Below are 22,174 nucleotides of genomic sequence, written 5' to 3' on the forward strand. Positions count from 1 at the left end.
GTCAGAATAATAGTAGAGAGAGTGATTTATTTCAGATTTTATTTCTTTCATCACATTCCCAGTGGGTCAGAAGTTTACATACACTCAATTAGTATTTGGTAGCATTGCCTTAAAATTGTTTAACTTGGGTCAAACATTTCAGGTAGCCTTCCACAAGCTTCCCTCAGTAAGTTGGGTGAATTTTGGCCCATTCCTCTTGACAGAGCTGGTGTAACTGAATCAGGTTTGTAGGCCTCCTTGCTCGCACACGCATTTTCAGTTCTGCCCACAAATCTTCTATAGGCTTGAGGTCAGGGCTTTGTGATGGCCACTTCAATACCTTGACTGTGTTGTCCTTAAGCCATTTTGCCACAACTTTGGAAGTATGCTTGGGGTCATTGACCATTAGGAAGCTTTAACTTCCTGACTGATGTCTTGAGATGTTGCTTCAATATATCCACATCATTTTCCTGCCTCATGTAGCCATCTATTTTGGGAAGTGCACCAGTCCCTCCTGCAGCAAAGCACCCCCACAACATGATACTGCTACCCCCGTGCTTCACGGTTGGGATGGTGATCAGAAGCTTCTGACGCCATGACATCATTTTCGGGAATTTTCCAAGTTGTTTAAAGGCACAGTCAACTTAGTGTATGTAAACTTCTGACCCACTGGAATTTTGATACAGTGAATTATAAGTGAATTAATCTGTCTGTAAACAATTGTTGGAAAAATGACTTGTGTCATCCACAAAGTAGATGTCCTAACCGACTTGCCAAAAGTATAGTTTGTTAATAAGAAATTTGCGGAGTGGTTGAAAAACAAGTTTTAATGACTCCAACCTAAGTGTATGTAAACTTCCGACTTCAACTGTACTACCATTTATCATAGTTACAAACGCAATGACGATTAACATCATTTTAACCTCAAACGACGAGGTTACAAGTTCAGTTAAGCGTTTCACAACACTACCATATTACTTATTATTTCCGCTCTGGTTGTGTGTATCATTGAGAGCAACTCGGTGTGTGTGTTTATCAGACACATCCTGATTCCTCCCCCTAACCCAGCATATCTCTATAATGTGACCTGGCAGCTACTGTAAGTTTAGGACAGGTAGGCAGATCCAGGGTTTGTTATTGGCAATGGGACCTAGAGTATAGTTTAACCTTGAAGAAGAGACATCGCCAGGTAGACTTGTTCATGAACATTAAGGTATCAATATACACCAAAGTTTATAATCAGAGCAGCATATTAAATAAATATATATGACATACAGTGAGAAATAACATATTGCATTGGATTGTACTCCAGAGAATTAGATTTTTGTTCATAAAGGATTTAATGGTCGTTTTTTCCCCCCTTCTCATTACAGCTGGCGAAAGACAAAGAGCGTCTGCAAGCCATGATGACGCATCTCCACGTCAAATCCACTGAGCCCAAGCCGACCCCACAGCCAGTGAGTAAACTCTCTACCACATGTCTGTTTTCCGTCCTCCTCGTCTCTCACTTGTCTAATTGCCACACTTCTATGTATTAATGTATTTCCTCTTCTCTTTTATGTACCTGCTAAACGAAAGCAGCTGCTCACTTGAGAGGAGCACAAAAAAAAATGTTTTGGTGACATATTTTGACATCCCAGATTCTATTTTGTTCTGATGATTAACTCACATGGTAACAGCGGTCAGTGGTGGCTGAACTAGTGTTGGTATGAGCCGACACCATAGACCTCTGTAGCGTGGTAAAATATAGACTTTTCTTTGAAATTGAAAAATCTCCTCAACGTCTTCAATTGGTTGTGAAGATGGTATCCTGGGGATTCCCCCAAAATAAGCTTCAGAAATACAACATGTTTCTCAAATTAAGAGCAATCGTGATGGCTGTTCAATTCCTTATCTTGACACATTTTTCGGACCATAACACCATGTATGTTAAGTCATCATGTCACGATATAACTTACTGTTTAATCCTTGTCTTACAGGGGTACCACTTAAAAATACAGCGTACTGCTATTTTGTCATGTTTAAGAAGGAGCGCCATTACCATAGTTCAGTCATTGTGACAGTTCATTCATAGTGCCAAAGGCATGAGGGCCATTACACTGCTTGGGCTGAACACAGAGACACACACACACACAGACACACACACACACAGACACACACACACAGAGACACACACACACAGAGACACACACACACAGAGAGAGAGAGAACCGCTCCTCTGACAAGTTCCTTTCAAAGCCTCAATCATATATTTACAGTCAGTCTGGAGCTATTGATGGGCAGAATGTCTGTACGGCGCGCCACATAGTGCAGGAAGGCAGGCAGTCAACAAAGTGCCTGGAGATGTGACAATAGGCTGCTTGTCGGAGCTTTGCCTCTGTCACACACACTGATTGTGTAGATTAGGCTTCAGAACGAGTGCCTGTCACGGGGACATTTGTATATGAAAAGTGGCTGGGGCAGCAGATAGCATCTTGACTTCTCTACCTCTCCCCCAGGGCCAGTGGGAATGGCTGTGTCAGGGCTCTGTGCTAAAGCTCTGGGGGGTGGGTACCAGACCAGTGCTGCTTTTATTCAAATAAATACAATTCCTGCATTCTCCAGCGGTGGTGCAGTGCATGCTGGTAGCTGCAATGATATGCTATGATAAACGTGTCTAGCCGTGGTGTGGCTCAGTGGCTGGATCAGTGGGGGAATCCCACAGTCCCAGCTGGAGCTCTCAGTTAGACTGGAGCTGGAGCTGACCTCAGACCAGGCTTTAGACTATAGACTGTTCAGGGAGTGGGTGTTGATGGGAGAAAAACCATTCAGTCACGACAGACAACAGCAATTGCCTGCATTTTACAGTTACTATTTTACAGTTAGTCCTAATTAAATACATAACACATAGATATATACTGTACATACAGTGTCAACTGAATATGATTTAATTTATTCCTATGAGCTTTAAAAATATATATAAAAAAAGAAGAATACAGTGCATAAACAATCTGTGTGTGTGTGCGTGTGTGTGTGTGCGTGCGTGCGTGTGTTTGTGTGGGCGTGGGGTTGGGTCTCTGTAGTTGGTGTCACTAAGCATTCTCGTCAGAAGTCTGACCTTTTCGCAGTACATAATTAAGGAGGGACTTTTTTGTTTATTTTCTTTAGCAGCTTGGCAAGTCAAAGCCAGTATAATTAGATCACCAATTACCATTTCATTAATTTCTGTCTGAAGTCTCATTTTGTCTCTGCACTGGAGTGAGCCCAAATGCTGAGGGAAACAAAGGCCAGGCTATTACCAGGCTGTCTGGCCTATTGTTGAGGGCCACTCACTGTTTTTGGCTGGGGAATATGGATGAAACATGAAACAAAGACTGCTAATCCACAGGAAAATAAGTCTATTGATAGTATTGTGTCAGAAAACAACCAACCCAAGTGTGATTTATTTGGCCCTTGATTTAGAATAACACCCTCGTACAGTAGTGAATGTAATGTATACATTTATGTGCTTACAGTAATTGTTGTAACACATTATTTGTGTAGAACTCTGCCAAAAGGCATATTCTGGCCTCAGAATTCTTAATAAACATCACGTGCTGTATTTACACATCTCTATTGATGCAGGGAAAAAAACAGGCACAATTCCCATGTTTTAGCAAGTGTAATGCAAATGAATACAAATACACAGACTACAATTCATTCAAAAAAAATCACACTAGCCGTAACCTCGTTAAGTCAATGTCATGTCAAGGATAAATATAGCGGTGGTGCCAGCCGTGCAGGCAGCCCCAGATTTCTTTATTATATACCTGTCTATCATGTGGGGCCCTCTTGGTGGTAATGACTGTTAATAGGGTTGTGGTAATTGGGTGGCCGTGGAGGATCCATGTGTGTGGGGGGGTGAGATGTTAAACACTGTCTGTTCACTTTCACCTGCAAGCCCTGCGCCTCCACTGTAACCCACAACCATTATCAGCTAAACGTAGACATCTGATACCTCCAAAGCAATTGACAGCGTTGGCATTTCATTAATTTGTTAGCACAATCCACAAATGATTGTCAAAGATGAGATGCCTCCTGCCCACTCTCTCTCTCTACTCTCTTTCTCTCTCTCTTTCCCTCTCTACTCTCTCTCCTCTCTGTCTCTCTGTCTCTACTCTACTCTCTCTTTCTCTCTCTCTCTCTCTCTCTCTCTCTCTCTCTCTCTCTCTCTCTCTCTCTTTCTCTCTCTCTTTTCCTCCCCTCTTTCCTTGCAGACTAAAGTCATGTTTAATTTGGAAACTGGCCTCCTTTGGCAAATGAGCAATTAGAACAATTTTGTGCGAATATGTATATGTGTCATTAGCTTTCCTGCAAATTAATAGCAGGAGCAATGGGTCAGACTAGAATTTTCCACTTGACTGCTGCTCCACTGTGGAGGCTTGGCAGAGTTTGGAAGCAGCCACAGCTGCTGGAAGCCATGGTATACGTTCGGAGCACTTGGCTTAATTCGTTTACCTTGTAGCCATTATTACTAATATCCCTCCCCACACCCCCACCCTTGACAGAAAAGCAACCCCTCTCATTCTCCCTCTCAACCAAATATTTGGGATGCATCTTGCGCCAGACAGCGTAGCCCAGGTGATGGGGTCATTCAGATACAGCATTTAATCATCAGATCACCTCCATAAGCATCTCCTAATTAGAGTCCTTACAATACAATTTCAGCTTGTAATTAGCCCAGATTGGCCGCTTCCTTTCCGTGGCTTATTAGTAGCTGCTCAGCGGTAGGTAAGAATCACATTGTCATTTGTCAGGGCTGTTAGGGCCGCCCATCTCCCCTCGCCGGTCGCCACGGATGTGATGCCAGCAGATCAAACAAAGGGAAGAAAACCGAGAGCAGGGAGCTGAGCCGTTAGAGGAGTAGGAGACGGGAGGTGGAGAGAGCATGAGCAGGACTCCTCGGTTGTTTTCTAAGCGTTTAGCGAACGTTCACAGATCATCCTCGGGGTTGGCCATAATTAGAGCTGTGATCAGCTTAGCCAATGAGGCATCTGAGACGCCGGGTAATTAACGAGCTTTTGTCTTTCTGTCTGTGTTTTGTTTTGTTAACTCTCCCTCCCAGCTCAACCTGGTGTCCAACGTCACCCTGTCCAAAACAGCCCCCCCTGAGGCCTCGCCCCCTCTGAGCCTGCCCCAGACCCCAACCACCCCCACGGCCCCCCTGACTCCCCTGTCCCAGGCCTACTCCGTCATCACCCCCAACAGCCTCCACCACAGCGTGGGCCCCATGCGCCGGCGCTACTCTGACAAGTACAACATGCCCATTTCCCCAGGTATTGGAAGCATATACCACACACACATAAACACACACACGCGCGCACATACAATTTCAAGTCACACTACAAGTGTATCTATAATAGCTACTAACTATGGCCTTTCTCTATGTTCGTCTGTATGCTGTGTTTGCTCCCTTTGTACAGATATTGTCCAGAACAAAGAGTTCTACATGAATGCTGAAGTCAGACCTCCTTCACATATGCCTCACTTATACGCCAGGTAAGGATCCTCTGGTCAGATGCCTCCGCTCTGCACTTCTCTGAGCTGGTAACTTGCAATGTATTTAATCTGTCATTTAAAGGAATAGAGCCTTTAATCTGCTTCAGTGGCTTCTGTCGTTAGCAGAACACGCATTAGATAAATATTCAGCCAAGACACAGATTTGCTTATTTTCTGCTTTTTTTTCTCTCCCTTCCTTGTTAAATTTCAAATACAATTTAGACGCGCAGCAGAAGATTAACCATCTGCAAATGAGTACAAGAATGCACTCGGGACTCCAAAAAACGGCCATAAATAACATTTGCTTTTGATTAAGCATTACAGTGGATGTGATTATTATGAAATTAATTTCACACAACAGTAGGGATGAGCCTGTTTTAAGATGGCCAGTCAATTATCTGGCCAGCCCGCAGTAATCTGTCATCTCAGGAATGTATCTAAGCCTGGCATAATTGCTGGCCTGTAATCTGCCTGAGAAATGTTTTCGCTTCCCTCCATTTTTACACTGACAAAATAAATATATTCAAATTGTGAGATTTGAATGGGAACCATACAGTGTTCCATAAACAAAGCGAGAGGGTACACATCATCACACGGACAGACGATGAACTGTCGTCTGTGTTCTTTCAGGAGAGCACACACAACCTGCATGCCACTTGTGAATAATTGATTGTTTTTCAGAGGGAACAAAATGTTAAATGTTGTTTCTGTCTCTTTTTCCAGGCTATCCTTGAATCACCGGAAAAACAGCTAACACTAAATGAAATTTACAACTGGTTCACACGAATGTTTGCATATTTCAGGCGCAACGCCGCAACATGGAAGGTAAAACCACTCTTCACTTTGACTTCCTCAGACTAATATAAAGGGCAGGGACAGTTGTGTTGATCTTGTGGAATTAAATGATGTCAAATGTATCAAGTTTAAATGCAATGAATGAGTCTTTACCCAATTCATAACTTTGCCCGCTTGTTCTATCCGAATAGAGCCACCCCTAACACAAACTGTCTGTAACCTCGCAGAAAGAAGTATAAGGGAAATTGTGCATTCTTGTCAAAGAAAATCCCCACCTAATATTTGGAGATGTTTTTGGTAGTGGGTGGATGTGTTTAACTCCCTACTGTGCTGCCAGGGACTCCTGGCCGAGACACTCCCACAGAATTTAAAGTGAGAACACCTTTTCCACTGGGCCACACACACACACACACAGGCAAACAAACCCCAAGAGAAACACAAGACAGAAAAAGAGAGGGTTTAGTAAGAGAGGGCAGACTAAAACCAAAGGACAAGAGAGTGATGAAGCATTGAAGGCTACCCTCATAAGGCAGGGAGGGCCTGTAGTGTAGCGTATCCACAATGCAGCTGTGAATAAACCCCTGAGCCCCACACCAGCCCCCCTCCACAGCTCACTGTCCTCTCTCTTTAACTGCCTGCCTTCGCAGGCCGCTGACAGCCCTACCATAGGGGCACATTGGAGTTATAAACACCAAATCCCACACTGTGAAACACTCCTGCATAGAGGCATGCATGCACACACACACACACACACACACTCAATAAAGCACTCAGATGACAAAGGGCCATACGTATACAGAGTTCCAATCTCATGTGTCAGTGATTGGTTTATTTAAAAGGAGAATCTGCAGTTGTTACATCCATTTTTGGACTTATAAATGAATTATATGTACCCATTGATTCTTAAATAATGTAACTTATAAATGCCTCATGAGTTTAGTTTAGCTGTGGTACCCCATCAGAACCCAAAATATAAGCTTATTTGACGCATATTTTAAACAAAAATAAATGTCAACAAACACTGTATAGCCTCAAAACTATAATTTCGATGGCATGGATGGTCACCGTTTGCATCCATAGCTCTGTCTTTGGATTCTCCAGCCTCATCCCTCAGCTTTTTACCGAAACAACAGTGGCGGGGAAAGCATGTTGTTATTGTTTCAACTGCTGATTGCCACTTTAAGAAAAGTAACCCGCATACTCTGCAAATGTTCTTATGAAAAAGCTTATCATATAACCCACAAGCTGAAGCTTTTGGAAATGTGTCTTCTCCATTAATGTTCAATTGTAGGTAAGGTCATAACTGAAACTGACAAACCAAACAGACTGGTTTATTTGATCAAGGTCTTTGTTCATTTGGGGCTTTGTTATCAGTAGGCTCTTCTCAAATGGCTCATCATAAATTCAAGCTCTATGAAATATATTTTAAAAGGATGTTGATGAAATGAAACTGTATTGCCATAGTAACTGGAAAATATTTCCACAATGTTTTTGTCATTTGATACTTTTGGCAGTCTACTGCCAATAGATCACTGATACTTGAAAGAATGTACTGTATTTATGTCCAGGATCTATCATGTGTCTGTCTAAATGTTTCTTCTCTGAAATGAAGTGGTTCATTATTAGACATTTTCTTGTGTTGATAGAATTTTTCTCTCCCTTCTCTTTTTTTTACACCAACTGCAGAACGCAGTCCGGCATAATCTTAGTCTTCACAAGTGTTTTGTGCGAGTAGAAAACGTTAAAGGGGCTGTGTGGACAGTGGATGAACTAGAGTTCCAAAAGAGAAGGCCACAAAAGATCAGTGGGTAGGTCTGCCATCTCTGGCCGACTCTGGCGTTTGTCTGGTTGTGGATCTATGGGAAGAGGCTGCTCCATGTCATTGTCTGCGTGCCACGATGTCCCCCAAAAGTCGCTGTTTGCTTTAGTGTGCAGCATCCCCCGTGCTTTCCGTCTTCTACTCCTGGTGGTGTAACCATAACCCACATTGGCTTGTGCTTATTTTCATGTTGATCATCTCCCTCTCCTCCCTTGTCCCTCTGTCTGTGACTGGTGTTGGTCTGTCTGTCCCTCTGTCTATCTGTCCCTGTGTTGTTGTGATCACTGCATCTGCATCTGGCTGCCCTGATGCTCGTCTCCTGCTCAGGGTGCCATTCGCACCAACCTTTCCCTGCATAAGTGCTTTGTGAGAGTAGAGGATGAGTTTGGGTCCTTTTGGACTGTTGATGATGAGGAGTTTAAACGCGGCCGCCACGTACAGCGAGGCCGCCCTCGGAAATACACCGCTGATGAGAACTTTGATGAGCTGCTCGTACAGTAAGCACTTCCGCCTGGCCCACTCTGCTTCCTGACCCCCAACCCCCCCCCCCCTCCCCCCCACCACCTGCATGCTCCGCCTCTGTGTTCCCATCAATGCCTCTGTGTTCCCATCATGCCTCTGTGTTCAGCTCTTCCATCATTACATCGTGCTTTTACACAACCTGCTTTCATCAACCTGTTTTGTCTTCCTTACAATGAATTGAAATGATTCTGTGAACTTTGGGGATTGATAAAATTGCATGGAATGTACTAAATGAATGATGAGCATTTTCTAAACTAAAGTTGTTTTCTGCAGAAGTCCAGCATTAGTGAAGAACATCCAGAGCAGCTTGGGTTATGGGCCAGCTCTCTCTGCAGCCTTCCAGGTAAATGTGAATACTGACTCAGTCTCAAGCTCTCTGGGCGTTCACTGCTTTACCTTTTAACCTTTTACTGTGAGGGAAAGAAAGGCAGGAAATAATAAACATAACACTGTGTCCACCTCCTATTCCTGGTCATTCTTCCTTGTTTTGGATGTGCGGGTGGTGGGTTGGCAGGCTGAAAAGTGCTGACAGTTTTCTTCCGTTTCACTGTTTTAACACTGTGCATGCTTTTCAGGCTTCAATGGCAGAAAACAACATACCTCTATACACTACTGCTTCCATTGGAAGTCCCACCCTCAACTCCCTGGCGAATGCCATCCGAGAGGAGATGAACGGAGCGATGGACCATGGAAACAGCAACGGCAGTGACAGCAGTCCAGGACGCTCTCCCTTGCCAGCTATGTGAGTGGCTCCTTACTTTTTTTATCTGCAGTATTTGTTTAAGACTGGAGGAAAGGAACGAGTTTCAGCTGGTCACCACTGATTCAAATAGATCCCAAATATAATGGCTTTTGATAGAACATTTCAAAATCCACTCAAATGCTTTAGAATTTGATATTAAATGTCAATGTTATACTAAATGAAGAGTGATAAACAGGATTATAAATAAAGAGAGGATGATATTGGCGCAGTTGAATGAAGGGTCAGGGCCAGGACTGTGGCTGCAGCCCTCCCTGAAAATGGAAACTCCACCTTCTGGAAGGTTTTAAAGCCAGGCAAGGCCGGGAAGAAAAGACCGGAGCCCTCTGTTATTTCAACACAAAGTTTATAAACTCTTCTTTATTACGGTTCAAAAATGTGTCCTGCCATCTGCTGAGTCCAGCCATAATCACCTCTTCAATTTATTACAAATATTTACAAAATGCCAGAAAGAAAAGTGACAAAGCTGCTGTCTCCTCCACACTGAAACATGAGCTCCAACACGTTCAGAACCCTCTGAGCCGTCGAAAGAAAAACAAGAAAAAAAGCATAATTATTCTAGAAGAACTAGTCCAAGGTTCCCATGTAGGAAAGCTGTGGTCGGCCTGGAAACCACAGTTCCCTATTCACTTGTTGTATAGGAGTGTCTGCTAAGTTGTTTGAAGCCTAAAATAATATGGGGCAGGCAGCATCGTTTCCAGATGTGGGGCACCGATGTGCAGCTCTGCTAGATTTAGGGATGGCCCCGTAAAACATCAGAGCTAGAGGGAAGTTGTGCCGGAAAACAAAAAGGTGCAGTATTGAGCTTGTGGCGAAATGGAGAAAAGTGCCATCCCTAATCACTGTGAACATAGCTTTGGGCATCGCTCTGGAACAGGAAAGGCAGAGACAGGATGGGTGTGCTGGCCCAAAGGCTGCCTGTGTCTCTCTCCCTCTCTTTATCTTGAGGCTGATTAAACCCATATTCTGAGCTTTTTCACAATTACTCCGTGTGGATAAGCTTTATACGAGTAGAAAATTTGTCCGAGCGTTCAACTTCAGTGCGTTTGCGCAGCGCCACATTTCCTCTATCTTCTATGAAGCAGCACGCCTTCAAACAAACGTTCAGGTTTACGAGCTAGCACCCTCTATCGCTCTCAAGCCGGCTCCCTCTCTCCTCTCTGTTCTCCAAGAGATGCACCTCACACAATCTGCAGACTCGCAACATCCTCGTCCCACCCGAACCCAACCTGGCTCACAGCTCTTCACCTGGTGTACAGACATCAGGCTTGACTATGGAGTGGCCCAGGCCTTACATGTGTTTACCAGCTGCCTATCTCACAGCCCTGCATGGTGTTCGTCAGAGTTAGGCTTTTAACACAGGGAGGAAAACAGGGGCCGTTCTATTTTACAGGAAGACTATAGTCAGGTATCCAGCCTCAGCCAGCTAATTAAAAGCAGAGTGTGGAATCAGCATGCAGTTCAATAGCATAATAATAACAATTTCATGTTTGCCCTGCAGCGAGGGATTGAGACCTGAGGCGATGTGACTTGTGGAGTTACTTTGATCTGAAACCAGTAGAAAAGCTGACTTTACTTTTCTCCCTGTTTTGTCAGCTCGTTTGTGTTGAACTTGTTTTCAAGTCTGTGGGTAAATACATCTAATTTGTGTAACGTTTGTGGGTAAATAAATCTGGAACGTGCATGCCGCTGGCCGCTGGTCAAAACGAGCTCGGCATCTCGTACTGACACATAGTGACGGGGGACATAAAATGTATACAGTTACACATTGCCATATTATTTTTGGATGATAATATATCGTTATTTGACTCTGTGTATCGATTTCTAAAAAAGAACCATTGAAATGGTTAGAAAAGGGGGAAAACATCCCGCAGCTGCTCATAATATGCTACCCCCTTTTTCCCTCCTCTCTGCGCCTGTGGAGCCTCCTTCCCGTGCGCTTTATTCCTGCAGTGTTTCTGTAATGAGAATGTGGCAGATCTCTTTAGAGCCCCCTTTGCCCAGGCAGTGGGCTGGGTTCATGTTTTGCCTTGTTTACAACTGACAGTGTTATTATTCTCTTGCTCCTGTTTCTTATCACAGTGTTGTGTTGAGTCTTTCTGCTCTGCTCTCGCGCCTTCCTGCCAGCGCTTTTCTTCTCTTATTGACACTTGGGTGAAAATATGCATTCATTTTGGAGTTTAAAGCATGTATAGCGGTGTCTGGTCGCTGTGTTTGCTTGAAGTTGATTAATGATAGAAGCCGGCTCGGGGTCATCCTCTGGAGACCCGCCTCGCAGGTTGTGCATGTTAACGAGTAGGAAGGGGAACACACAGCACGCCACTGATCCACCGCCACCAGGAGGCTGACAAACCCCCCACTCGCTCCCTCCGCAGAGTCCATTCTTCTCTCTCCCCGTCGCACGTTGTTAATCTTCCTCATTTATCAATTCTAAGTGAATACCCAGTTGTCAGCTGCTATGAAAATAAAGCCTGCCGGTTTCCTGGGATTGGAATACCTCAAAGGAAGGTGAAATTATCATCAAGCCCAGCCCAGTGAGGCCCCTCTCAGAGATTCATTAGAGCCATTCATTTGTTTTTGTCTCTAATTTCTGAATCAATACATGTCTGTGATTCTGTTTTTGAGAGAGAATGAAAGGTTCAACAAGGGTTTAACCAGCTAAAGATGAACTAACTGGACCATCCCCCTGTCTGTTTGTGTTCTGTTTCCACACAGGCATCACATTAAAGAGGAACCGCTGGACCCGGAGGACCACGAAGGCCCCCTCTCCCTTGTGATGACGGCCAACCACAGTCCAGATTTCGGTCACCACAGAGATTACGATGACGACCAGGGCCACGATGACATGCTGTAAGGCCAGGCCCCCAGAGGCAGAACTAACCTTAGTCATCTGTGAGATGCCACGACGTCACAGATAACACAGATACAAGACTGCAGTCTCAGCCCTCTGATGACAGCTATCAAATGTTTCCAATTGACTTTTAGTGCCATTAAATACATAGTGAAAAACACAAGAACGAGAATACGTCTCACTTGGGAGTATTTTTGATTTATATCTACTTTTTGGTTTAAGTGAACGGAAAAAAAAGACATTTCTACTCAACATGCGTTGGATGGACATGTTTGGTACTGGGGACTTCTTGGTTAGTGTGGTGATTTCAAATCCAGGATGGACTTGGACCTGCACTGTGCAGCCAGTATGGACTGCATGCAGCCCACTCAACCACACTGAGCACGGACTGCTGAGGGGTTCTCTATCTTTTTCTCTCTCTCTCACACACACACACACACATATGCCCATAAACTTAAGAGATATTGACTGACATTTAATTTACACTGTGTGTGTGTGTGTGTATATTTTGTTCATTGTCACTGCCTTCAAAACTTCATTGGTTTGCTTCCATCTAGGGTGGGAGGGATGTTTTTTGTTGTGTTTTGAGGGTGAGGGGTTTAAAATCTAAATGTATGTATTTTTCATTGTACATTGCTCTTTATCGCTTTTGATTTCTTTAACTGATCAGACCTCATGCCCGTGCTGTGGAGATTCTGTATGGTCAGCACTTGATGAATGCTTATATGATTTCCTTTCATGTTGTCTCCATGTTTTTTTCTTTACATGAAGCAGAATGTCAAAATACCAAGTAGTATTTTTCTGTCATTTATTCCACATGCTTCAGAATGCCACCTCCCTGACATGTAGCCCCCCCCCCCATCCCCCAAGCTCATGAAGTCCGTCTGCAATGCACTACTCGTAATGAAGGCTCTCTCCACGCATCAATGAAGTTTAATTTAAGATGGGAATGAATGACAGAGAAATCATGCAGGTTATGATTTATCCTCATGAAATGATGTCTGAGAACAGCCCTTCACGGCAGTGCATGTTAGCTGCATCCACATTTCTGATCATTCGCAAGCTCCCAGTTTTAGAAAGAAAATGAAATGCCAGGTGTGCAGGACAAAGATGATATTTTAGACCAGATAGTTGTGATTCCTGAAGACAACTGTCATCGTAGGTCAAACGTGTCTAGTTTTCCCCACTGTCATTTCACTCATGGAGGGATTGTTTGGCCAGGCTTGACGATATCAAAGTGCATTCCCTATAGTTGTCATGTCTTTTACCATATGCATGACCATTTGGCTCTCTCAGTTCTGAGTGATTATTAATAATTACACACATCAGATGAAATATTAATGTCCTTAATTTCGGGATAATCCCAAAACGGGCAATAAGACTTGATCATTGCTTCATTCCGGTATTTGTCAGCCATGTTACGGCCCCAGACGCCCACCCTTCCACAAGCGAACTGATGATCTGGTACAGTCGGTAGTCAACATCAGCAGAACCCAATGACCAAGTCAGAGTAGTGGTGTAGGCCCTGCGATAGAGTGAATGGGATTGATGCAGGGACTGTGGCGCTGTGAGGCTGAACACAAATGGGCTTGATCCTAGGTTTGGTATATTGATATGAAACGGAATATGCTCGGTCAAAGACTGACTTTTTAAAGACTGCAACCACTTTGCATTTTTATTTATTATTATTAGTTCTGTTTTTAGTTTTACTTTTGTATTTAGTTGTTGATGTGTCGGATATCTTGTTCTGTGACTACCAAAGATAAACTACAAAGTAAAAACAATGTTCTCTGTTTCATGCAATAGCAGTTAAGGCCAAATATCCTCCATTCTCTCCCATTGGATGTGACAGGATCTATTGATGGAGTATAGTCTCAGCTTTGTCAAGCCAATGGTTCATTGATTTGAGAGGGTGCTCCTCAAGCAGTCGGACTGTCATCCCCTTTAAAGCCAAAGGGTTGTCATGACGAGTACAGTAGCTGCAGGACTTTGCAGTGACCAAAACCTCAAGGGAGATGCAGAGTCAGACAAACATTATGACCAAATTAGGGGAGCATGGTCTTTGGACCAATGAGAGGGAAAGGGATCACACTGTCCATCTATCAGCAGCAGATTACTGTGCAACATAAGGGGGTGGATAAAAGGAGATGATGATAATAACGATGTTGATTTACCAGTAGACAGGAGAGCTTTGTAGAGAACAATGTGAAAAAGGATTCTTTACTTCAACTGGACCACACAATGATTAAATATTTTGTTAGGTTTTTTTATTCTTTATGAATTTGTACCCTTTCCAACGATTGTATGCCACTCTTTAGTGAGTCCTGCTATCTTGACGGGATTCTACTGTTCTCTGTTAACATTGGCACGGCTTTATGATTGTGTTTAGTTTCTGTCAACGTATTACTTTTTATATTAAAAAACACTCCTGTCAACTAATAAGCTGGGTACAAGGTACTTTATGGCAGTTATTTGAACATTTCATCATGCGTTTCCTATTGCTAATGAAAAGGGCAATCTGTGGTTTTCAGAAAATGTATTTAATATCCAATAGCAGGCAGCTGTGGGATGGGTCAGTAACAGCCGGACTGGGATCGTGAGAACAACTCGATTTCATCCAAAGCCAGTCTTCTGCTGATTTGCTTGGTATTCTAAAGGGGGGAAAGCTGGTAGATTAGAGCATTCTCAGCATGTGTAGCTTGACATTACTAAAGATAACAGCATGAGAAAAATTGTTAGTACACAGACCTCAGTTCAAACCTATAGGGAATGATTAAATTAAGAGAAAAAAAATGTGTTTCACTCAGTTGCATTTAGTTGTATGTCTTGCATGTGTAGTCTAAAACTGTAGTGAGTGAAAAAATATTTTTTTAAAGGCAAAAAAAAAAAAATGATAAGAATACAACATTTGAGCTTGTTTATCTTGAGGGTCTCGCATCCTTTTTGCAAAATCAATCCAAACCTCAGGCCTTTTTTCATGAAGAAATCACCTAACTTTATTTGATCCCCTTTTTCACAGTCTATTGTCAGTCGCTTGGTCGTGGGCTTTACAACAGTAGGTTGTTAGTATAGCGCCTTGTGTCTTTCTTGTCGTTTTCTTTGCTTGTTTCTTTCAAAGATCAAAAAATTACATGTGTGTTATTCTTTTTGCTTTATCACAACTGCTTTGTGTTAGCTATAAAAAAAAAAAGCTTTGAAAAATTGCTGTATGTATTGGAATAGCAAACTGTACTGCAAATGTATTTTACTTAGTAATCCTTGCTTTAAAACGTCATACATGCAGACATCTGTGCGAGATGGGCGGGGCAGGGTGGGGGATTATCCCAGATTTAGGATTTTAAACTGTAAAATAGAAAACAGACTTTTTCTCTGTTATCATTGACCTAAGGATTTTGTACAGATTTTGTTCTTCCTTGTGTTAAGCTGTTTTTGATACTTCCTTTTGATGGTCCAACCACTGCCTTCTGTGGCTATATGTTAAACATTACTGCTCGGCAAAAGGGCAGACAGGTATATTTCCTCTACAAGACTGAGGTATCTTGCATGACTAATTCCAGGGTCACAGAGATGAGAAATAATAGTTAAGTGGTCAGTAATAGTATAAGGGTGTATCAATCTAATGATATTTTATATGAAACTAATAGGAAAAATAAGAAAAATATGCAGTGCCAAGATGTAGAGTATTTGTTAAATGCTTTGTTTTTATTCCAGAGGAATCGATTCATTCATACGTACATCATCAGTGATGTCATCATCATCAGCCCATCATCATTAGGTGAAATACATACCGTTTTTTTGTTATATTTTTTATCTCAACTGTTATTTTTTCATGATAAGTAAAGCCAAGCACATCAGGTAGCAGTCTTAAGTGGAGCTTAAAGGTTAAACGTTTGTGAGTCGGACTGTACTCGTCCTTGATATACTGTATGTTGAATTTTGAACAAGAAATATCAACCCAAGTCGAGTAACCTTTTGACCTTGCTGTGCTCTGTGTAGGCAGCATCAGATTCCCCCTCAAGACACTTGTGGCCATGCTAATTTGCCACGGTTCCATCAATCATGATCCACCCCACTGTCGTTCACCACTGTGTTGTACCATCATCCTCTCAACCCGTGCTTCTGGCGGAGGGAGGGAAGAGGGTACAGCAGAGCAGCTGTCACGGTGCTTTAATGTTTCAGCAGTTAGGTTAGTTTTCTGTTGAAGCTGTAGTCTGTAGTTTTCTGTTTTATTAACGAAATATTCTGCTCATCACCTCCATCATCAGTCTGTAATCTCCTCATCATTCCTGGTCTGTCTGATGCAGAGTATTCTGTTGTACAGTCAGTCTCGATAACTGACGTAAGCATTCTAAAAATGCAATAAAATGCTGGTTGTTCACGTTTGTTTCCTGAAGTCATTTCTTACTTGGTTGAAATGGTAGGGATCTGCATACAAAACATACTGAAATCATAGTTGCCTTGTCCATGTGTACCAACGCAGGACGCAGCAAACGAAAAAAGCCACTTGATCATTTATTTCTTCATGTTATTTTGCCTGGGTACTTTATACTACAAAAATCTCCTCAAAACGATTACACCTGCAGTTTACAATAATATTATAATTTTTAGATTTTTGTTGTCGTTGTATAGGTTAGATTGTCACAGATACAGGCCTGTTTGTCACCTTCTGCAGGACTTCTGAGTCTGTGATAAGGACCACCACTATCATATCAGCCTCAACATTAAATTATCTTGTAATTAAAAATAGACAGTTAAACTGTTCTAACATCAATTTAGGTAACAGCATTTGATAAGCTATAAATTGTAACTGCATTAAAATTCCAGAAATATTAGCGATATGGATTTCTTGACGGGAATTAACGCTGATGACCAAGACTTGCTTTTTTATGACGGAAGCACAGGTCATGTTGGCCACAAAACAGGAGACAGAGATCAAGTCTAAGCACTTTTAATCTTGTGAAACAAGCAATTACAAATAGCTGCATTGATTCGTTAAAAAGCTTTAGGTGACATAAATTGTTTCTCGCTTAGCTTATTGCTCCTATACATAAATGTCACAAGTATATTATTAATTAAAGCCATTGAAAGATGAGATTTAATAGAAACAATATAAAATCATGACCAATCTTTTTGCTGGCAATATATTATCTAGCATTTGGGGTCCTGAATTTCCATGTTGTATCTCTGGTAATAAACAGTACAGTTGGCTGGAGAATGATTGGATCTCTTGATAAATAATCAAAATACTGAGCTATGTTGTATGCTCAAAATGGAAAAATTATATTTTATACTAATACAATTGCTCAGAGAAATAGATTGTGTTTAACAATCTCAAAAAGAGAGGTGTCAAAATGATTGAATCATCTGTTTCAATACTTCAGCACCATCCCTTTGTGAGGATTACGACACTGAGCCTTTTTCAAAAATGTTTTTTTTTGAGATTGAAGAACTTATTGGGAGGGATCTTAGGTCATTCCTCCATACATAATCTTTCCAGATCTGATATCCTTTGTCTGCGCTTATGGAATGACCTCTTCAATTCAAACCACAGGTTTTCAATGGGGTTCAAGTCTGGAGACTGAGATGACCATTGCAAAAAAATAGATTTTGTGGTCAATTAACCATTTCTTTGTGGATTTGATGTGTGCTTGGGTTTATCTTGCTGGAAGAGTCAGCCTTCTGGCAGAGGCAACCAGGTTTCTGGCTTAATGTCCTGGTACTTGGTAACGTTCATGATGCCGTTGACCTTAACAAGGGCCCCTGGACAAGTGGAAGCAAAATAGCCCATATCATTAAGTCCTCTGTCCATGTCTGTGTTCTTTTGCCCATCTTAATATTTTCTTTTTATTGGCCAGTCTGAGATATGGCTTTTTCTTTGCAACTCTGCCTAGAAGGCCAGCATCCCGGCGTCGCCACTTCACTGTTGGTGTTGAGACTGGTGTTTTGCGGGTACTATTTAAAGAAGCTGCCAGTTGAGGACTTGTGAGGCATCTGTTTCTCCAACTAGACATTCGAATGTACTTGTCCTCTTGCACAGTTGTGCACCGGGGCCTCCCACTCCTCTTTCTATTTTGGTTAGGGCCAGTTTGCGCTGTTTTGTGAAGGGAGTGGTACACAGTGTTGGACCAGATCTTCAGTTGCTTGGCAATTTCACGCATGGAATAGCCTTCATTTCTCAGAACAAGAATAGATTGACTCGTTTCAGAAGAAAGTTCTTTGTTTCTGGTCATGTTGAGCCTGTAATCGAACCCACAAATGCTGATGCTCCAGATACTCAACTAGTCTAAAGGCCAGTTTTATTGCTTCTTTAATCAGAACAGTTTTCAGCTGTGCTAACATAATTGCTAAATAGTTTTCTAATGATCAATTAGCCTTTTAAAATTATACATTTGGATTAGCTAACACAAGGTGCCATTGGAACACAGGAGTGATGGTTGCTGATAACGGGCCTCTGTACGCCTATGTAGATATTCCATTAAAAATCTGCATTTTCCAGCTACAATAGTCATTTCCAACATTAACAATGTCTACACTGTATTTCTGATAAATTTGTTATTTTAATGGACAAAAAATGTACTTTTCTTTCAAAAACAAGGAGATTTCTAAGTGACCCCAAACTTTTGAATGGTAGTGTGTACAAAACATCTTTCCATGACAAACTGACGAGGTGAAAGCTATGATGCATTATTGATGTCACCTGTTAAACCCACTTCAATCAGTGTAGCTGAAGGGGAGGAGACAGGTTAAATAAGGACTTTTAAGAAGGACAATTGAGACATGGATTGTGTATGTGTGCCATTCAGAGCGTGAATGGGCAAGACAAAAGATTTAAGTGGCTTTGAACGGGGTATGTTGCCGGGCGCATCAGTTTGTGTGTGTCAAGAACTGCAACGCTGCTGGGTTTTTCACACTCAACAGTTTCCCGTGTTTATCAAGACTGGTTCACCAGCCAACTTGACACAACTGTTGGAAGCATTGGAGTCAACATGGAGCCAGCATCCCTGTGGAACGCTTTCGACACCTTGTAGTGTCCATGCCCCGACGAATTGAGGCTGTTTTGAGGGCAAAAGGGAGTGAAACTATATTAGGAAGGTGTTTCTAATGTTTTGTACACTCAGTGTATAGTAAGCATGAATAGAAATCAATAATTTAGTGTGCATCTGCATCAAATTACAGGAGAGTCTTACATTGATTACATCAAAGGTTGAGTGGCGTGCTGTTGAAAAACAGCCTGACTGAGTGAGAGAAAATCTTTTTAGCCAAACAATGTTGTGGTGCTCATCCATCAACATGCATCTGCTGTGGTGAGAAAACACCATATTAAATCAAACCACTAATCATTCATTTCACTTTTTCAAAATAATGAATCAGATTATGGGCTTTGCTGTGTTGTGATACTGTAGGCTCCAGCGCTCCTTATAGAACAGTAGGCTCCATTCATCAATCAGCAAGACAAATTAAGCAATTATTTACTGTACCAGTCAAAAGTTTGGACACGCCTAGTCATTCGAGGGTTTTTCTTTATTTGTACTATTTTCTACATTGTAGAATAATAGTGAAGTCATCAAAACTATGAAATAACACATATGGAATCATGTAGTAAAAGTGTTAAACAAATCAAAATATATTTTACATTTTAGATTCTTCAAAGTAGCCACCCTTTGCCTCGATGACAGTTTTGCAAGCTCTTGGCATTCTCACAACCAGCTTCATACATTTAACACTTTTTTTTGCTTACTACATGAATCCATATGTGTTCATAGTTTTGATGTCTTCACTATACTTCACTACAAATAAATAAAAACCCTTGAATGAGTCGGTGTGTCCAAACGTTTGACTGGTATCGTAATATTAATATGAACAATCATTGTATGAATATGATAGGGTTAAAAAAAAATATATATATATATTGGATGAAACCCTACAATACATAGACATATCTGGTCATCATTGTCGTATTCTCACATTTTAGTTATTGTAGTCTACAGCCAAGTTTTTTGCAAATCAGATTCAAATCTTTTCTTTTTCCAGCATTCTGAACAGCCAAAAAGCGACATCGAATCCGATATTTCAAGCCACATTTCAAACATCTGAAATCAGATACAAATCTGATTCCTGGCAATGTGACTTGTGTCTGAACAGTCAAATCGGATTTATTTGCCCCTCAATTGGTCATTCGACTGTCAAGTGGTTTTCAGACAGTCAATAGACTACTTCAAAATGGAGATGGCCTCAATGGCGCTACCCACGTGCTCACAAAAGCCATAGTGCGACAGATACAAAGATGAATCCTCTATCATTCTCTATGGTCTGAACACACACAAATCCGATATGGTCACGTAACTTGCTGTTTGGACAGTCAGTATTCCAAAACGGATTTGAAAAACAAAACTGATTTGAGAATGAAGGCCTGCAGTGTGAACAAAGCTTACTAGAGTTGCATGGAGATATTCTATGACTAGAGCCAAACCAACCTCAGGGAAACCCAATGGGCCGATTAGCCAGTCGTCCTATTTACTTCTATTGGATTTCACTAACACAACTTGATTCCTGCTCCTCATTTCATTCTAATTAAAGCATGGCAGAGCAACAGCAATCCACACAAGAGCTTTACCTAAATAGCCAAAGCTGGCACATTCCCAATATTGCAGTGTGTGGCAATTAGCAGCCCTGCAGTATTTGCTATTCATGGTTTGATGTAAAAACTTGTTTATTAAGATGGGCTGGAGGCGCTGGTGTGCAATAGACCTGCCTGTAATTAGATACCAATTATTTGTCTGTTTCTGATATTGTAAACTGGCACTTACCACATCAGTTAAATTGACACACTGCGCTGCTTGGTTTACTCTGTAATTAAAACATGTTCTGTTAATTAGATGATGACCACTTTATTCCAGGGCTCTTGTGTTTGGGCTTTTCTGTAGCGGCACTGTTTGGATCATGAGTTGCCAGACGCTTCGCTAATCAGCCCTTGTTTTGTTTCAATTACCACCTGCTGTTCAAAAGGCATGCCTGGATGCCCCCTCCCCCAGTCTAAACAAGGCTGGGCCTGCATGGCTCCCAGCTCCCAGTCCCAGCTCCAACAGTACACATATTAATGCTCGCCTGGCTTTCTTCTTCATTAGGAGCCACATCTAGGTTTCAAAGAGAGTCCGAGCAATTAAAAGGGAAGTTAGGAAGAGCAGGGCTGATGTAAGAATAAAGGTACTTATCACATCAGTTATAGCACTCCTCTGTGTGTAGCCAACACTAATTACTCCTGTTGAGTAAATAGCAAAGTGCCTTGGACGTCTCCTTGTATTCTATACACCATTACAGAGGAGGGGGAACTGTTGTGCGTTATAACAAAAAAGCAAAACGTGAGTACTGGAGTGTAACCTTGTGTGATAGTGAATGATGGGGCGTGCTTTTGTACAGTTTATCAAGTAGTTTGCCAAATACGTAGCGTATCTCAGACGGTTTGGGGTCTCCTAGAATTAGCATGAATCAGCCCGGTGAAGCAAGCTCACCTCAACCATCACCTTATTGTGTTCCAGTGGCTTTCCATGACCTCTTTAAACACAGAAACCTGCAAAGAAGAAACATATCGTCAAAGTCAGGCCTAATTTGCATCGATGTACCAGACAACTGCGCGGGGAGTTTGTAGATAGGTTAGATGTATGAAACGTTTGTATAATATTGTTCCTAAACCATCCTACAATCATACTGTTAAGTTGCCTATATCAGTGTACTGGGACCCCTGGGGATACTTGGCCTATCCACAGGGGGTACTTGAGAAGACTCATGAGACCATAGGCCTAATGGTAAAATGCACATGAGGGGGTACTTCAGGGGTGCTTAAGGCAGAGCTAAATGTACTTCGTGGTACAGTTACCGAAAAAAGGTTGGGTTCCCACTGGTCTATACTACAGCAAGTCAATAAGACTTTGGT

At 42.0% G+C, this 22,174-nt stretch overlaps 1 protein-coding gene across 1 annotated transcript in view; it reads left to right on the forward strand.

The window, feature by feature from the left end:
* LOC115137077 (forkhead box protein P1-B-like) overlaps positions 1-16,621 on the forward strand; it is a 119,590-nt gene extending 102,969 nt beyond the window's left edge. Inside the window, 9 exon segments of the mRNA XM_065027697.1 lie at positions 1,353-1,436; positions 5,063-5,273; positions 5,421-5,468; positions 5,471-5,496; positions 6,220-6,321; positions 7,978-8,099; positions 8,906-8,975; positions 9,208-9,374; positions 12,108-16,621. Coding sequence (XP_064883769.1) covers positions 1,353-1,436; positions 5,063-5,273; positions 5,421-5,468; positions 5,471-5,496; positions 6,220-6,321; positions 7,978-8,099; positions 8,906-8,975; positions 9,208-9,374; positions 12,108-12,246 — 969 coding nt within the window. The 3' untranslated portion in view covers positions 12,247-16,621.
* Positions 16,622-22,174: the final 5,553 nt, after the last annotated feature.

The sequence above is a fragment of the Oncorhynchus nerka genome, linkage group LG2 (genome assembly GCF_034236695.1).
Source record: "Oncorhynchus nerka isolate Pitt River linkage group LG2, Oner_Uvic_2.0, whole genome shotgun sequence".
In the NCBI taxonomy this organism is placed as follows: domain Eukaryota; kingdom Metazoa; phylum Chordata; class Actinopteri; order Salmoniformes; family Salmonidae; genus Oncorhynchus; species Oncorhynchus nerka.